This window comes from Ciconia boyciana, chromosome 1 (assembly GCF_034638445.1).
Source record: "Ciconia boyciana chromosome 1, ASM3463844v1, whole genome shotgun sequence".
Lineage (NCBI taxonomy): Eukaryota > Metazoa > Chordata > Aves > Ciconiiformes > Ciconiidae > Ciconia > Ciconia boyciana.
Window position 1 is genome coordinate 198,685,599 of NC_132934.1, and position 17,302 is coordinate 198,702,900.

The 17,302-nt window shown below is 38.7% G+C and overlaps 1 protein-coding gene across 3 annotated transcripts in view; it reads left to right on the forward strand.

The window, feature by feature from the left end:
* Positions 1 to 17,302, forward strand: part of MIPEP (mitochondrial intermediate peptidase) — a 78,650-nt gene that overhangs the window by 9,509 nt on the left and 51,839 nt on the right. For all 3 annotated transcript variants that reach the window (XM_072850479.1, XM_072850480.1, XM_072850481.1), the window contains exons 6-10: positions 734 to 916; positions 3,875 to 4,031; positions 4,477 to 4,525; positions 5,185 to 5,245; positions 5,908 to 5,960. In XM_072850479.1, the coding sequence (XP_072706580.1) occupies positions 734 to 916; positions 3,875 to 4,031; positions 4,477 to 4,525; positions 5,185 to 5,245; positions 5,908 to 5,960 (503 nt within the window). The remainder of the gene's footprint in view (positions 1 to 733; positions 917 to 3,874; positions 4,032 to 4,476; positions 4,526 to 5,184; positions 5,246 to 5,907; positions 5,961 to 17,302) is intronic.

Below are 17,302 nucleotides of genomic sequence, written 5' to 3' on the forward strand. Positions count from 1 at the left end.
AAAATAAAACTCAAAAGATGTGTTTTAAATAATAAAGGTGGAATGGGAGGACAGAGATTTGCGGGTTTTATCATTCTTTGGACTTTACAAGTATGCTATATCTGTACCTTCAGCCTTTTCTTCTGAGCTGTGAACCCACAGGCAATAGAGAGCATACTCTACTAACATGAGCAAGTTCACTGAAACACATCTTACAGTAAGGTTAAATGTGTGAAATACTGTAATGATGGTGATAAAACCCTAAATCACAAACTCCTCAGGGAAAGGTTGAAATACAATAAATGCTTTATGGTCTCCAGAAAATAGTGCAATACAAACAGTTACAAGAGAACTGTAATTCTGTATCTATTTCAGGATGCTAGTAGGATTTAACCGTCTCACTGATGCTTCTTTTTTTCTCCTCTGTGTTTTACATAGCAATCATATTAGGCATAATTTTATAAATGCTTTCCAAGTAGCTAGCAAAGCTCCACTGTACGTTTTCTTACTGCAGAAACATAGGCATTTTCTTTCAAATTTCAATCCTGTATGAAATTGTAGAGCAATTGTATGATCATCTGATCTTGTTGACTTCAGCACTACATTAGGATTTTGCTGATGCTGTAGGTCTAATCTTAAATGTTGTATTTTCTGCTTCATTTTTGGAAAAGTCCTTTAAGGTTTTAGAAACTTTGAGTTCTGCTTGTACTATGTCTGAAGATATTATGTATTTTGTACTTTATTTTTCTTACAGCGTAAAAAGGCAGTCAACCTCAATGTCAGAATACTGGATTTATGTAACGAATTTCTGACAGGAACTCACCTTCCCAACAAGATTGACAAACATGTTTTGCCAGAGCATATTCGGTATAATTTTACAGCTGAAGGCAATTACTTACAAGTTGCTGGTCTGCATGCTGATTGTCCCGATGATCTGGTGTGTATTCCCCTAGTTTGCTTTGGCATGCTCTATAACAAAAGTGCATATCAGTTATTTTACTTGTTATTGAGGCAAATGCATGTGGTTTATGATGTTATGACTAACAAGGAAGAACTGTTGTAGAACATAATAATCAATGGCAGCCTTGGCTGTAGCAGCTATGAAATAATGGAGGTGAAGATCCTGAATGGATTGAGGAAGAACAGGGGCAGAATACAGACCCTGGATTTCAGGCAAGCAGACTTCAGCTAATTCAGTAAACTGGGAGGTGGGATCTCATGGGATGCAGTTCTGAAGGGTAAAGGAGCTCAAGAAAGCTGGCAGTTCTTTAAAGGTAGCATTGTCCAAGCACACGAGGATACTAAGATACTCGGTATCAGCGCATCCCCATCCTTAGAAAGCCAAGCAGATGTATTGGGAACCAGGCTTGCAAGCAATGAACTCATGGCAAAGCTTCATCTCCAAAAGGCAGCAGACATGAGGTGGAAGCAGGTACAAGATACAAGGGAGGAATTCAGATATTGCTTGTACATGTAGGGATGATGTCAGGAAGGCCAAAGCTCAACTGCAGTTGACACTTGCAAGGGACGTCAAAGGCAACAAGAGCAGCAGCTACTGCTGCATTAGTACTAAAAGGCTGGACAAGGAAAAGGTGGGCTAAGTGCTGAGTCAGGTGGGTGACTTAGTGGCAGCAGACACAGGTAAGGCTGAGATGCTGATTGCTTTCTTTGCCTCACTGTTCACTAATGAGTTCTTCCAGCCCACTGTGCTTAGTACAAGGGTTCAAAGAGAAGAACAACCAGCAGTAGATGAGGAGCCAGTTTGGGATTACTTGAGAGAACTCAACCTGTACAAGTCCTTGGGACCGGACAGGCTGCATCCAAGGGTCCAGAGAGAACTGGAGATAGTCCTCGAAGGGCGTGTTGTCTTTGGTAGGCTGTGAAGATCAGGGAAGAACCCCAATGGCTGGTGGATTCCACTCACCTTCAGAAAGGCCAAAAAACCCCAAACTGGGGAACTACAGGCAACTTAACTTCACTTTGGTCCCTAGCAAGGTTATGGAGCAATCCAAGTTAGGAGTTTGCAGTCTGGATTGGGGGACAACCAGATAGGTAAAAAAACTCATTTCATGATCAGACTCAGAGAGTAGTGATTGAAGTGTTGTACTCTACTGGAAGGCTGGTAATGAAAGAAGTGTTGCAGGGGTCTGTCCTGGGACCTCTCCTGTTATGTCTTTATCAATGAGCTAGAGGAAGTGACAGAGTGCTTGCCTACCAGATTTGCAGGTGATAGCAAATTGGGAGGAACAGTTGATACACTGAAGGGCAGGGCTGACATTCAGAGTGGCCTGGAAGCTGAGGGAATGGTCCAATGGGAACCTTATAGAATTCCGGAAGGACAAATGCGAAGTCCTGCACCTGTGAAGGGAGAATTCCTGGCAATAGTACAAGCTGGGACTGCCTGGCTGGGTCTGATCTATGGAAAAGGCCTGGATGGCTGGTGAGCAGCAAGCTGAGCACGAGCCAGCAGTGACCCTGGCAGCAAAGAAGGCCAACAGCGTCCTGGACTGCATGAACAAGGGCAGAGCCAGAGACTGAGGGAAGAGATTATAGCCCTTTACTCATCACTCTTTAGGAGTGACTTCAATGGAGGCCACCAAGATGACCAGGAACTGGAGTGCTTGTGCTGTGAGGAGAGGCTGAGGGATCTGGGCTTGTCTACCCTGTAGCAGAGGTGGCTTTGGGGGGGACCCTGACAGCAGCCTGCCAGTTCATGTGAGGGTACCATGGAGGAGCATGACAGGAGGACAAGTGGCAGCAGGCAAAAGTTGAAGTGAGAAACGCCAACTGGAGAGGTTTTTCCTGATGACGATACCCAAGCAGTGAAAGAGAGAGGTCATGCTGTCTCCCCCATCTGTGCAGGCTTTCAGGACCTGACTGGAATAAGCTTTGTGCAACTTGGTCTTACCTCATAGCTGACCCTGCTTTGTGCCGGATGTTGGATTAGAGACCTCCTGAGGTCCCATCCAACCTGAATTATCCTGAATAATCTTATTTTAGTTATTGCTAATGATGCTTTTCTAAAAAGAATTCATGTAGAGTTTGTTTATAAATTGAAAATTAATTTAGACTCTTTGAAATGTGACAGTGGTTCCTTAGTCTTTTAGATATGACTCTAGGATCGGGAGTGTATTACAACACTCAAGTGTTCTGTTTTCATTTACAGTTAAATAATTGAGGTGACTTTGAAATCTTGTTTATCACAAAAAAGAGAAAAGCTTACTGTGGTAGAACCCAAGCTATAATGTTTATTTTCTGTAAGAAATTAAAAATGAATTAAATTATGGCACTGATAGGATGTAAATAAAGGAATAATACTCATTTGAGAGTTATGAAAAAATCCAAACAAACCAGAAATACGAGAAAGACTGATTGTCTGTGGGCAGATGGGTGACTAGTAGCTTGGTACTTCAAAAGAAATAAGGCTTTTCTCTTCCTCTTTTTTCTCTCCCCTGACCCTGTCTCTGGTTCTTATGAGATCCTTCCATAAGCCAGCTTAACTGACATGCAGAGAACAATCTGTCTTTCTTTTGGGTTTATTTTCAGAAGTTTTAGTGAGTTAAGACAGCCCACAGCATGGTCTGAGAAGCACAGATCTCAGCAGAAGGAGGGAGGCAGTGAGCAGAGAGGGGACTGTTGGCAGGAGTAGAGAACAGGACCTTTTTTGGTAGTCTTGTTCTGTTGGGTTGTCTCATTGCATTTCCTTATTCCATCTTTAATGGATAAGAGAGCCGCTATTGTCAGGCAGTCGTAATTACTATTGTTAAAAGGCTTTAGGCCTTTTCCCAACAATATCACTGAAATACAGCTGTAATGCCAGATCTTCAATTGCATCACTTGTTTCCCTTAAAAATTGCACTGTAGTAATGTGACCTTTTTATTTTTCTTGTGTTAGGTGCGAGAAGCTGCTTACAAGATTTTTCTTTACCCAGATGCTGAGCAGTTGAGCCGTTTAGAAGAATTGCTTGCTAGCCGAAACAGTCTGGCACAGTTGGTTGGGTATGACACCTTTGCCCACAGGGCTCTTCAAGGAACGATGGCCAAAAATCCAGGTATAAAGGCACATGTGGAAGGACATGCTGAGAAATCAAATGCACTGCGTTAGGTATGAGGTCAAAAGTTGTTAGTTTCTTTTGCTGAGTTTACACATACTTCTTCTAGTGAAGTATCTTATTGCAGTTACAGTTTGCTGTATGCAATACTCTTGCTTGCTATAAATGGCAATACTCACTGAGTAGGAACCAGTGTTTTTGTTCAGAATCAATGCTCACTCCTTAGATTATGAAGTTGCCATTATCCCAGCATGTAACAAAGTAAATGTGGTACTAAATTTTCTTGAAATGATGGCACAGTGGTCAACAGAGTAGTTTGTTGTTCTAAAAAGAACTTTGTTGTTCTAAGGGAGCTTGTTTTGTTTGGAATGTTTTGATGTAAACTTAACATCTTTTAAGGGAAGAAATCACTTTCTTAATTTTTTTTTCCCTATTTTACTTCTAGAGACAGTAAGACAGTTTCTGGAGAAGCTTTCTGACCAGTTGTCTAAAAGGTATGTCTTTTTCACTAGGCTACTTTTCTAACCATACTCTTTATTTCAAGAATAGAGGGACTTGTGCAGTAGTAAGTCAGTCAGTGCTGCTTATTATATGCTCTGATGAAACAAAAAGCAAGACTTTCTCAGGGTTTTGAGGGGAGCTGTTGGCTTAGAATAAATTCTGTGTCTATGATCAGAGAAAACCCAGGACTGAATGCAACAAGTGATGTGCCAAGAAATGCAGGAAACAGCAAACAAGAAGACGAAGTTTAAGTGTTGAAGAACACCTCTCCTGGTTTTCTTCCCGTACACACAACTCCATATATTTTACATCTATAAGCAAATTCCCCTGTTTGTCCTTCTTGCCTCCCTTAGTTCAACACAGCACAAAACAGTTTCATCACTATGTATAAATGGGGTGTATTGTAAGAAAGAAAATGCTTTGGAGGTGTACAACCAGAGTAAGAGGGACTTGATTTGAAGGTAACTGAATGACAGAAGCAGAATGAAAAAGTTCTTTTACCGTAGTGTATGGGCCTGCCATTTTATAGATGGGCATTATAGATGGGCCCATCTGATGATGGTCATTTTTTTAGGATGGAGTATTATTGTGTACTGTATTCCATTGCTCAAAAATCTTTCCTTAACACTTTAATCATAAAAATATTTTTCAGAACTCAAAAAGATTTTGAAATGATGACAAAGATGAAAATGAAGCTCAACCCCCAGAATTCAGTAAGTTAAATTTTCATGTGTCGTTTTCTGGTTTGTTTCTTTTTAAAAATACAGTATAAGCTAACCTTGTTCTACAAGAAAAATTAACTTTATTTTAGTGTACAACACATAGTATAATTAGAAAGAGAAACTGTCTTCTGGCTTCAAGTGCTTTTTGACTGCTTAGCTGCTATTCGTATTAAAACCAAACATTGAGTGTGATATAGCTGTTGGTTTATACAAAATGATACTGAGATAACCAAAGCATAAAGTGGTGAAAGTGAATATTACTTTGTTTTGAATTAATTGACTCATTTGAAAAATAAAGGCTGTACTTTAGGTTAGATGCATGTTCAGTTTGTATACTGTATTGTATGTATGCTAATTCTGTACATAACTAGGTTTATCTTTTTATTTGAATTGAGTGTATTTCTTGAAATCTGGTATGAAGTCCTATTATATATTTGAATAAGAAGTACCATCTTCAAGCAAATGTTAAAAAAAAGGTTTCAAGTTATGATATGTGATGCTATTTCTGATGATGTTTTTAGCACTGAATGTTTCCCATCAGGTTTTGAAGTTATGTGACTTGTCAAAACTGCAAAAATATTCAAAGGAAACAAAACTTTTACTTTGGGTTCACTTGTCCATTATTGTAATGATATGCTGGAATTCTCTTTCAGAAGCTGATGCCGTGGGATCACCCTTACTACAGTGGCGTCCTTCGTGCTGAGAGGTAAGCTCCTTATGTTCATGATTGTAATGTAAATGAGTGTCTTTATTTCATTCCTTGCCATAAGGTTAGAGAAAGACCTCAATGTAAACAGGATTTCCTTCTTTGAAGATGTACTTCAATATGAAAAAATAAAGAGTATCTGGTGGGGCAGTTGTTTGTAACATTTCTTAGTTACTGCTGGAATGCCTGTAGAAGTTTTTGGCTCTTCTGTTGTTTTACGGGGAAGTATTGGCCCTCTTTGAAGATACAAGAGGATGAAACGGTTTCAAAACTGCTAGAAAATCCTTATTCTTGTTTTGCTTTTAGCTCTTAGCTGAGCTGCAGTAATGTTTAAAAATAAATTTTGATCACTGAATACAATCCAACTCCTCTTCATATTTTAACTGTATTCTACTTCTTACTGAACATGCACCTATCATCCCCTTCTACAGACTTGAAATAGCAACTTATTGAGTAGATCTTCACTATTTATGGATAGAATTCATTCTCATCTCTCCTGCAAAGACTGGGAAATAAATCCTCTACACAGACTTAAATAGTGCACAAGACCTTTGCACATAATGAGGTGCCAGCTCTGAAAGACGTGAGCCCTGCATGTTGCCTTTATTAGATCAGCAGCGGTGACCTTTTAGGTTTGTGTTGGAAAAGATAATTTAAAGTGGTGCTTCTCTCACAAGAGGGGGAGGAAAAATATTCCTTCACTGCAGGTTTGTAGGGTTTTGTTTTTTAAACAAATTTAGACTGGATGTATCTGATTAAAGTAGTAGTTTACTCTGGAACAGAAAGCTATGGTAGTATAGACATGGCATGGAAGGGTTGCCAGCAGTTGGCCTGGCTGTTCTGCTGCTTTCTTGTACTTCATTACTGAGGCAGTAGTTTTATGAGCAGCAGCTCTAATATTGGCCTTGTCTTAAGCTACTGCGTGCTCAGATGAAAACTGAGCTATGCATGTGCAGCAACGTTCATGTCCTGGGTGCGCAGAACTTGCCGTGCAGGGGAGAGAGAGGGATGTCCAGCTGCTGGGTCTGCTCCCAGTAGCCGATGCCAGAGCACGCAGCACTCCACAGTGTACGTGTGGATTGCTTGTTTGTGGCACGGCCTGGGAGTGGCTGCTTTTGTTTTAAACTGGATAGGTAGCAGACGCGCTTCTGTGAAAGTGGGAATGAAATAGTGGTTACACTAGGTGAGAATCAAGGTCCATCTAGCTCCAGATCCCATCTTAGCAGTGGTCAGTAGCAGTCTGTGGAAGAGCACGTCATACTCGTTCAAGATACTTGAACAAGTAGCTTACAGATTTCCTTTACCTTGCCTGTATAGTGTCCTCAAAACAGCAAGAATTACATTCGGGTACATAGTGCTTAACATTACTGTCAAATGTTGATGAAATTTATTGTCTATGTATCCTATTTATTTTCTACATTTCCTATAGTGTCTGCTTTCCCTGTTTTCAGAATGAGTGTGTCCCATAAGGGTTAGAGCGGTGTAGGTGTAGAAGGCTCTGCGTTTGTTTCTTTCTCCTCCTGGAGAAGTGTCTTCTGATACTGTCTTATTGTCCTTCTTAGATCATCTCATGAAGCTCACCATATTGTAGTTGAGTTGCTGATGATCACAAATAGATTATTCTGCTCATTTTGGCATTAGGAAGAAAAATATTTTCTTTCCTTGTGGGGCTTTGTAAAAGACCCAATAAAGTTACTTTACTTCAAGAATTGCATGGGAGCTTTATGAAGGGAGAGCTGCAGGTAAAACAGACCAAGACATTGGCACTGCATCTTTGCTATTTTTTATTTATTCAGACACCAAGTCTGGCAGCTGGATCAGTGTGAAGAATCTCCTGAACCTATGTGGGGCCTCCCTGATTACAATGCAGGACTGGGGCCCAACCTTTTTCTCCCTCCAGGTAGGGCAAGAGTATTTTTTTCTGGCAGGTATACAAGCATCTACAAGACAGGGAAGGAAAAGTAGTTTTCCTCTCCATCACGTGCAGCAGTGTTTCGCTAAAAACCGTGGGCTTAGGTCTTTCACCGTCCTGTTTTCTGTATAGTGGTTTGTCTTTGGGAAAAGTTTTTGATCTGGCAGTCACTTAACAACGCTTTATATTCATTCTGCCCATATTGTAGGTATTTAACAGGGTACTGGATACTGGGTAATCAGCCCTGAAAAGTAAAACTCACTTTTCCACTGCATAGTATCAGTGGCTGTGCTCTATGACTGAAAGTAGGCAGGAGTCAGAGAGTATTCATACAACAACCAGAGGACAGGAATATACCTTGTCATGTCTGTGCCCTAAACATGTTCTGTTTGCCGCTTATTATCTATGTAAATGTGAATCCACTATCCTTTATCTTATATTTGTACTTACGTCTGTTTGACCACATCCTTTCTTGAATGCCCCTCAGATGCTATGGTATGTTCAGTTCAACACTTTTCTAACTGGAAGATGAGAACCATATCTGTCACAAAGCTTCATACTGGTGGGAGTTTGACTTTTGGCTATTTGTTGTTACTCTCTTTCTAACTGAGCCAATTATCTTGTAGTATTAATTATGTCTCTAAGGAAAAGTGATGTTATTTTCCTTTGGCTTTTTTTTTTCCCTGAGACAGTAATTTATACTTTCTGATTTTTTTTAATTGTATCATGTTTCATTTTATTTATTTATAAGAGAAATAAATAATTTAATATAATTTTTACCTATTTTGTCCCGTTTTATTTTGTGTTTTTGCATCATGGAATGACAAAATAAGTTTTCAAACAAGATACATTCACCTGTCATGCATCTCTCCCATTCTTAGTATTCTTTGTTTGGTAGATTAATTATTTTGTTCTTTAAGGGTTTCTGGTTTTTGGAAGAAATTTACTTTTAGCTTTTTCTTTCACAGAAATGCCATGGTCATATTTGTAATAGTGCTGCGTGCAGAGCATGGCTTACCTTTTTGTCTGTCATGTTTTGGGACTTAGTTTGTGTGGTGGATTTCTGCATTGTTAGGAATTTATTTTTTGTTTTGCTTAGTAAAATGTTTTTGTTGAAAGGGAAGCAAATGTATGCTTTTGGGTATTTCTTTTGGACTACTGTTGTGACTGTGGCTCCAGTTGATGTACGGAACCATAGTTTCCTAGATAATGTCAGGTACCTAATGCAGATGCAGATTATCTTTACGAAGCCAGGTATAAAGAAAGAGACTACAGGGGTTTAGTTCTTGATTAAGTAACTTAGCAACGTTCTGTTATGTCGCACATGCACCACTAAGGGGTGCAAGAAGTATTAGATGGGACAGTGTCTGTGTCTGTTGAAAAAGGTTTTCTGTTTCCTATTTTGGTCTATATGACCCTATTTGCAAACAGAAATGTTGTGAGCAAACATTAGACAATGTAATCCTGATGTGATCTTTTACTTCTTCTTTAGTTCTCCTGATTTTGACCAGCTACATCAATTTGTCTCAAATGACACTGAAACTCATGACATATTTTTAATGTGTCTGGTTTATATCTGTATGTTCCATATTTTAAATGTCTTTATGTATTTTATATTCTAAATATAGGTTTATTCTATATTAGAACAGGATTAAGGAAACAAATGCTTCATTAGATTCCTTGTCATTAGTTTTAAGAGCTGGATATTTACTTCTGAAGAATGCAGGATATTCACATGCGTTGGAACTATTGAATTTTAATGACATTTGCTGTCATATCAGGTTGCCTTTATTCTTCACCCTTTGCTTCTATAGTTGTTACTGACCGTTTCTGCTGTTTTGTAAGTTGAACAGCAGGAGGAGCTCCAGACTTAATTCACACAGTACTTTTTTCTTTCTGTAAACTTAACCACAATAATTTTGTTTCTGTCAGCTTTCACCAAGTCTTTTCCCTGGAAACTTGATCCTACTTCAAAAGTGTAAGTCTTCTATTGATGGTAACAGGATAGTTTACTAATTTTTTTTTTTTAAATTTTAAATTAATGTTAAGTAGCCTCTCTGGCTTTAAACCCACACTTATGACAGTGTAATGTTTTTGTAGCTATAGTTTAAGTGGCAGAGAAAATAGATGTCAATATAAATGTACATTTAAGAGAAACTGGAGACAAAACTCTGAAATTCATGGTAGTAGTATCTTAAAAGAAGATGGAGTAATTAGGAGAACCTCAAGAATTTTGGCAGGCTAAGGGTAATAAAACAGTGAATGCTGGAACATGCTTCAGCCTCTAGCAAGTAAGAAGATGTCTAATATGTATATTATAAAAATAATACTGTTGAGTTTTAGTGCAGGCAAGTACCACAGTATTAATTAAATCCCATTACTTCTCAATAAGTGCAGCTGCAGTTATAAATAATTCTCAAGGCCCTGATCTTGCAAAGATGTAGTAGCCTTGCTGACTTCTTCCAGGTCACAAAAAAAGAAAAAAAATGCTGGAAGAGACCTTTCGAGGTCAACTATTTGCCTTGAAGGTGGGATTGGCTGTGCTTAAGCCACTTTTGATGGAGGCACAGAACGGTTCTTGAGAAGTGTCAGTGGTGAGCTTAGTGTATTTGGTGTTGGCTCCCGTTTCCCTAACCTTTGGTGCTTACCAGGCTGGGCTGACTTCTCTGGCTATAATTCACAGTTGGGATTTTTGCCAAAATGTCACGGATTTGATTCAACTTGCAACTGGGATGTGCTTGCACAGTATTGCACTCTGTGCTGGTCCGTCTCTTTGGGATTGCAGAAGTAAATAAGAGTGGCTTGGGGGATGAACAAACCAATGCCAAATTAAGCCAGTTTCCTGCTGTGTAGGAAGGAGAAGCCACCCCATCAACTGCAGGCGTTTTGGATCTTGGGGTGACCAGCTGAGCAGAAATTAGAAATAACTCATCTCCTTTCTTGTTGGGACTGTACATAGCCTGCCGGCTTCAGGGGAGCATGGGCAGCACTTTTGTTTTTTCAGCGGTGTAGGTTCAATACCAAGGTACCTAAACACGACTGGATGTTTCTCAAGTTGCTAAAAGCTGCAACTAATGTTGAGGTTTGCAAGTTACTTGTAAACAAACTTGTTTATGGCTGCTTTTTGTTAAATTATTTTTAGTTTTATGAAAGAGTGTTCTCTGTTGGGAACGCCACGTGGAAAAATAGCCCAGACCCTTTGTGGAATGTGTGAGAAAACTGTCACTCTCTTCAAATTGAAAGCTGAAGTGGAAGAATAATGCAAAATCTAAAAAGAACCAGGAAATCTTTCAACCAAAGTGCTCATAGAGAAGGAAAACTTTCTATAACTATCTGTTTATAAGCAAGGGAAGGCATGCCTTCTATTAAATCAACTAATGTAGGTGCAAAAAGTCCATTTAACTTACCAGTCACTAAGCTAGTGGACTAAGCTTTTTGGAGGGAATCCTGAAAGTTCTTGAAAAGGCTTGCTGTGAAGCAGAATTCAAGTTTCAAGAATTATTTCTTTATTCAAAATATTGTGGAAGGACAAATAAATTGTTGTTGATTTGAAAACAGAGTCAAATCTAAAAGCTGCGTACAGTGTCAATACCAAACCAATATTCCAAATTATCCCTTGACCTCCTCCAAAATATTCTATGAAGTACAATTAACAGAAAGAAAAAAGGAATGTGAGATACAGGTGCTAGTTTATGGCTGATGAGAGTACAAAGGCTTTCTATTTTTTTTTTTTTTTTTTTTTTTTTTAAGAAATTGAGAGTCTTCTCTAAATCATGGTTAAGAATCTCCCTTCAGGTAAAGAATTAAATTTCATAGTCTGGCATGCAATGAAAATTGGAAGGGGTTTTCCTTGTCTTGATCTCTTTAAGTTAACCTGAGGGGTTCATCTCACTTTTATCTTCCACTAACAAGATTTTTTCAAGTTTCTTTGAAAGTTTTGACAGAATTTGTTTTATGAGAGATAGTTAACTTAGTGTTCTATATTTTCGTGGACGTCAACAGGATAATAATTTTTCTCAAAAAAAAAAAAAAAAGAAGCCAGGATATATCAGCAACTACATTTAATAGCCACCGATAAGAATTCTTGCCAAGCAGCTAATTTGCAATTGTTAAGAGTCTGAATGCTCATGTTCTGAAGAACAGTGATCCTTACTCAAATATCCCTAATGTCCAAGTTTATAAAAAGCATTCTTAATAGAATAGATGAAAGTCATGCTACACAAAACAGTCTTAGTTTCCTTCCAAATATACAGCTTAAATGAAAGTGATTTTAGAAGTCTGCATTTTATTTAGACTCAGTGAAGTCATACCAGCTTAGAAATAATTATTTATAATCACATACTACATCTTTGTTCTTCACAGGGACACAGCCTTTTTGTTTGAAGCCTGCTGTTCTTGAAGAATAACCAAACCTCATTGTGTCAGTTAACTTCTTTTTAAAATCGGTTTTTAAATTGGTTTGGCTACATTACTTCTTTTAAAAATAGTGCTGGGCAGCATACTGTAAAAGTAAGGTGTCTGCATTTTTTAACATAGTTTATCCTTTAATATAAAGCAGGACTTTACATCAAAGAAACTAGTGTTTTCTTTGATACTTCTACTTTATTTAGGAGGGGACTGAGATTTCTCTTTGTAAAGTTTCTGAGCTCACATTCTGACATAAAGTACATAAGAAAATTTTCATTCTTTTCTGGGCTTTGTTATAAATACAAATGCTTTGGTGTTTGAAATCAGATGTTCAGAGTGAATTAAGTTATTGGAGTACGTTTTAAGACAAAATGAAAGCAGAACAAACTTCTTTTGTTCATTTTCGTGCTTCTCAGTCTTTCACAGTTTTGGACATTTTGGACATATGAGTTATGCAATTCTACAGGACCAACAACATGATTTAAGGTTTGTTAGTACAATAAAAGGGACTACTTTAATTCTTGATTTTTTTTTTAAAGTCAAAGTAGCTAACTGAAAGTTTGGCACACAGAAAAATAGTATTTTCCAGTGTAGATGAGTTCAAGTATATATTTGTTGATGCTTTTTCTGATTTGTTCAGTGAGATTTATGTACTGGTGTCCTTTATTTTTTTACATAAATTTAATATGATATTTCTTACATCTAAACTAAAAGCAATCTTTTTTTTTTAATAACTAGTCATGTGAAAATGCCTTCTTGATTTTAGGAAGTCATCTTTTAGATTAATAATTGTGTTTTCTGGTGTGTATGTCTGTAACGGATAGAAATTTTGGTATTTCCTTTTCCTGCTCTTTCAGAAGTGCATTCAGATCCTTTAAGTTTCACATAAGGACTTAAGAAAATTTATGTGCTCAAGTTCAAGGGTAGTTGGGAAAACTTTTTGTAGCACTGCAAGTATCAAAAATCAATCCACACCTGCTTTTTTGACCTCCGATACCCTAGCAGAACGGTTCTATGGTAAGAAGTCTTTTTGACTGGAGTATGTAGTTCTCTGCAAAGTTCTGTTGAGACCACCATTCTTCCATCTCCTTTGCCTGCATTTTCAAAGGCATCTTCCTATAGGAAAGGCTGTGCTGTTCATCCTCTTGGGATTTGGGTATACAACATGCAGTCCAGTCAGGGGAGCCTATGTTCCAGAGAGGAGCAAGAGCTCGTAGCTGAGCTCAAGACTTCTGCTAGTTAGCTCTAGCTGGTACCTTGCTAAGCCTGAGGGTGGCATTATATTTGTGTCTGCCTTTCTCTGGTGACATAGGCATCCTAGATGGCTATTTGAAGCCCTCTGAATCACCTTGCTGGGGCCCAGAACTAGCATTTTAAGTGAAAGGGTATCCAGACAGGCTGTTTGATTCTTGCCCTGGCTTCCTTAGCTGACCTGAACCCTTTTTATTCCTTAGGTAGTGCTGTAACCATGTTTCCATGTATTTGCCAACTTTGGAGAGAGCAGTACAATGTTTTGCTAGTAATGTTAGTATGCCATGTGCATCATCCTCCCCACTGAATTCTGCCTGTCTGCTCAGCTGGTGCAGCAAGCAAGCTGCAAATTACAGCATACAAGAAAACCTATCTTCAGGCACTTCTCTGCAGTTGTTGTTGCCAAATGGAGCTCCAGTTGGTTTCCAATGCAGATTTTAGCTCTCTGTCTCCAGAACATTAACATTTCTTGCTACTAGCAGTAAGCCTTAGTAGAAATTTTACTGGTAGCAGAATGCCTGTTAGCGTAGTTCAGTATGGGTTGTAATAACTTCCTTTCTGATTTCCTTTCCCAAAAATACTTGAATGCATTTCCTGTTGGAGATAAAAATTGTAACTTGGCTGAATAAATGTAGGGGCAGCTTGCCAAAGAGTGACCAGAAAGGGTGTGCTAATATTAAAGCAGCTGCTTCTTGCAGTTTTATTTGAATTTTTTACTATTTGTTTTAAACAGAAGGAGCAAAGCTAGACAACTGTCCAAGCCCATAGTTGATAACAGCTTGAAAGTCATGCATAAAGTGATACTTAGAATGGCTGCTACTTTAACATGCAGTATAATAAAAATAATTACATGCACAGCAGGGTCATCAACAGTTATTAACATGTAGATTATGAAGATTTGCTTTGCTCTAACCAGTGAGCAGTTCAGGGGCAGGCTAAGCTGTAGTACTTTGGAAACTCTGCTCCTTTTTATATAGAGTCAGTCACTGTCAGTTAATTCATTAACTAAAATTTTGTCCTTTCATTCTATCAATAGAGAAGTAATGTGCACTAAAATGCCTTGTTTTAGTAGGATTTTGTTGGGAGGCTTTTGTGGGCATTTTCAAACACACTTGGTTTCACATTTGAAAAAAATGATCAAAGAAACACCATACACCTGGGATAGAAGATGGTGAACTTTGAGTTTCTCCTTTAGCTTGAGGAGAAATTCATTTTACAGTCTTGGATCAGCCCTCAAAAAGGCTCTCCATCCTAGACAGACAAGTTCTATCTTTGTTACAGGGCAGTCTGAAGTGCTAAATAAGTGTATTGATAGAAGTCTTCATCTTGGAGTTTTATGTGGTCTTTTAGATAATTTGGCCCAGGTCAGAGAATATTTTGAAGATACAACCCGAGACCCTTGAACAGCATTAGAAATTTCATTCAAAGGGCTGAGGGAAGAGAAGTTTGGCTTGCTGTCACAATCACAGTCCCCATTGCTGCCAAGAATTTGTGCTACGGTGTTTTAGATTAGCGTGAATTTGAATACTGAAATACCGTGCCTGGGAAATGTTGTGTTCTTGCAGTTTCACTAAGGTGATGAAGCTGTGAATAACTGAGGTTGGGTAATCATTTGCTAGCAAACAGATGCTTTTTTCCTGTCATCTGGAAACAATGAAGTTGCTAATGGCTGCTACTGTTTGAGTGACTGGAATCAAGCAAGAATCTTCAATAAGGGAGCATGTAGTTTGTCTGTAAACTCTTCCAAATGATTTTCCACCCACACCCTCCAGCCAGACTTCAGTTTTACAGATCTAGTAGAGATTGTAGGATTTCCTGTTCTGCTCATTGAGTATTCTTTTTTTGGGAAAGATTCAAGTCTTTTAAATTAATTTCTTCCCTTTTCCCCATTGTCCTCTAATCTTATCTGGTGTTACACCTTTCATTCTGCAGTGAGTAGCATTAAATCTTGAAGGTGGGGGACTCAGAAAAGAGTCAGTCATATGCTTGCTCTTGCCACTGAATGGCAAGATCACCTATTAATAATAATTCCAGGAACTGAGGTTTTGGTTATAGGACATCAGCTTCAGATAGCTGAGGTTTTGGCTAATTTCTATTCCTAAATAAGCCCAAAGAGAAAGTTTTCCTGGAATCAGTGCAAGTTTGGGGTTAGGCTTTCTTCAATGATAGTTGGTCTTACTTGATTTGTGAAAAGAGGGTTCATGTATGAGGTAGGACCAAATTCAAAACTTGTGAATTAAATCTGTGTTTTGGTGTCTGGAATGATTACTGCTTAGTGGGTATAGACTGGTATTAGAGAAAGATTTTTGAAGATATACTCTCCACTTCCTGGAGCAGTAGCTTTTTTTTCAGTGCCCGATACTCATTTTGAAGTGTGTTATAGATTATTATAATCTGATTGTGAAAATTGCTTTATAGTATCATATTTTAACCACTTAGTAACTCCCATGACATTGCAGTGGGTAGCAAACAAACAAACTATAGACGCCACATAACTTAAGGTATAATAATCACCACTGACTGCTGTCAGGATTGTCCAAAAGTAATTTAAATATCAGTCTTGTGTCATAAGACACTAGTGCTATTTGAGGAATTTTCAGTATCTTCAGCTTTGATCTTTGTTTGTACACTGGTGTAGTAGGCAAGGCAGAAATAGAGAAATAAGTGAGATCAGAACGAGGAACTTTTTTGGCATTCTGTATTAAAAAAATGTTGGTTTTCAAAACTTTTTTGCAATTTTCTGTTGGCAAGAGGAATATTGACACACATCTTTCATTAAATGTGGGAGGGGTTTGATCCTGACAATGTTCTACCAGAAGTGACTGACATTAACTTTGTGTAGTTATTATTAAAGTGGTTGTTTAATCAGGACCTCATTGTATTCAAAATGTCAAGATTGTGACATCTTCAAACATTACCCAGGGTAGGGGACTAGTTCCCCTGAGGAGTCTGCCTTAAGCCAGTATAGTCTGTTACTGCTAGTTTCATGTGTGGGTGGATAAGTATCGTGCTTTTCCAAAAGACAAAAGTATTACAGACTGGTTTTTTTTTTTCCATCACTTCGCATAGTGACAGTGTATTACAAAATACCTATCAGAAAGCCGTCTCCCCATTCTCTTCATCATGGGGTAAGTTCATGGGGATAATGCACATGTTCAAGGAGTGCTGAGAATGAGGAAGAATAGGCACTTATCTTCTCCCCGTAATATATTAATGTGAGCTCTTCTATCCATGAAGAAATATCTCTGCTTTCTCCTGCTAGTATGTATCTGCATTTTTGACAGAAATGAAACGTCGTTTCAGAGTTCTCCCCCTCTGCCCCCCAGCAAACACATTAATCCAGTATTTCAACTGAGTGTGGTAATGCATGAAACACTGAAAGCTGTTTCAGTTAGCATGACACACTGAAAGCTGTTGCTGGCCCTCACCTTCCCTTGGCAGCCCTTTCACAGCCCCACCAACACTGGAGCTCGGCGCTTGCCTAGCCACCTAACAGTCCCCTCACTCTCTCTCACTCTCGCTGGAGCCCAGCTCCAAAATTGAAAACATCCAGCAACTGCTCCCACACGGGAAGGTGCCAGGACTGAAATCTGTTGCTGGCCCTCACCTTCCCCTGGCAGCCCTTTCACAGCCCCACCAACACTGAGCAGTTGTCCTCCTCTGATAAAGCTGGAATCTATCTCATACGGCAGCTATGTGGTCTTAGTCCTAGGCTCCATATGACGTCTTCACAGAATCACAGAATACTTGAGGTTGGAAGGGACTTCTGGAG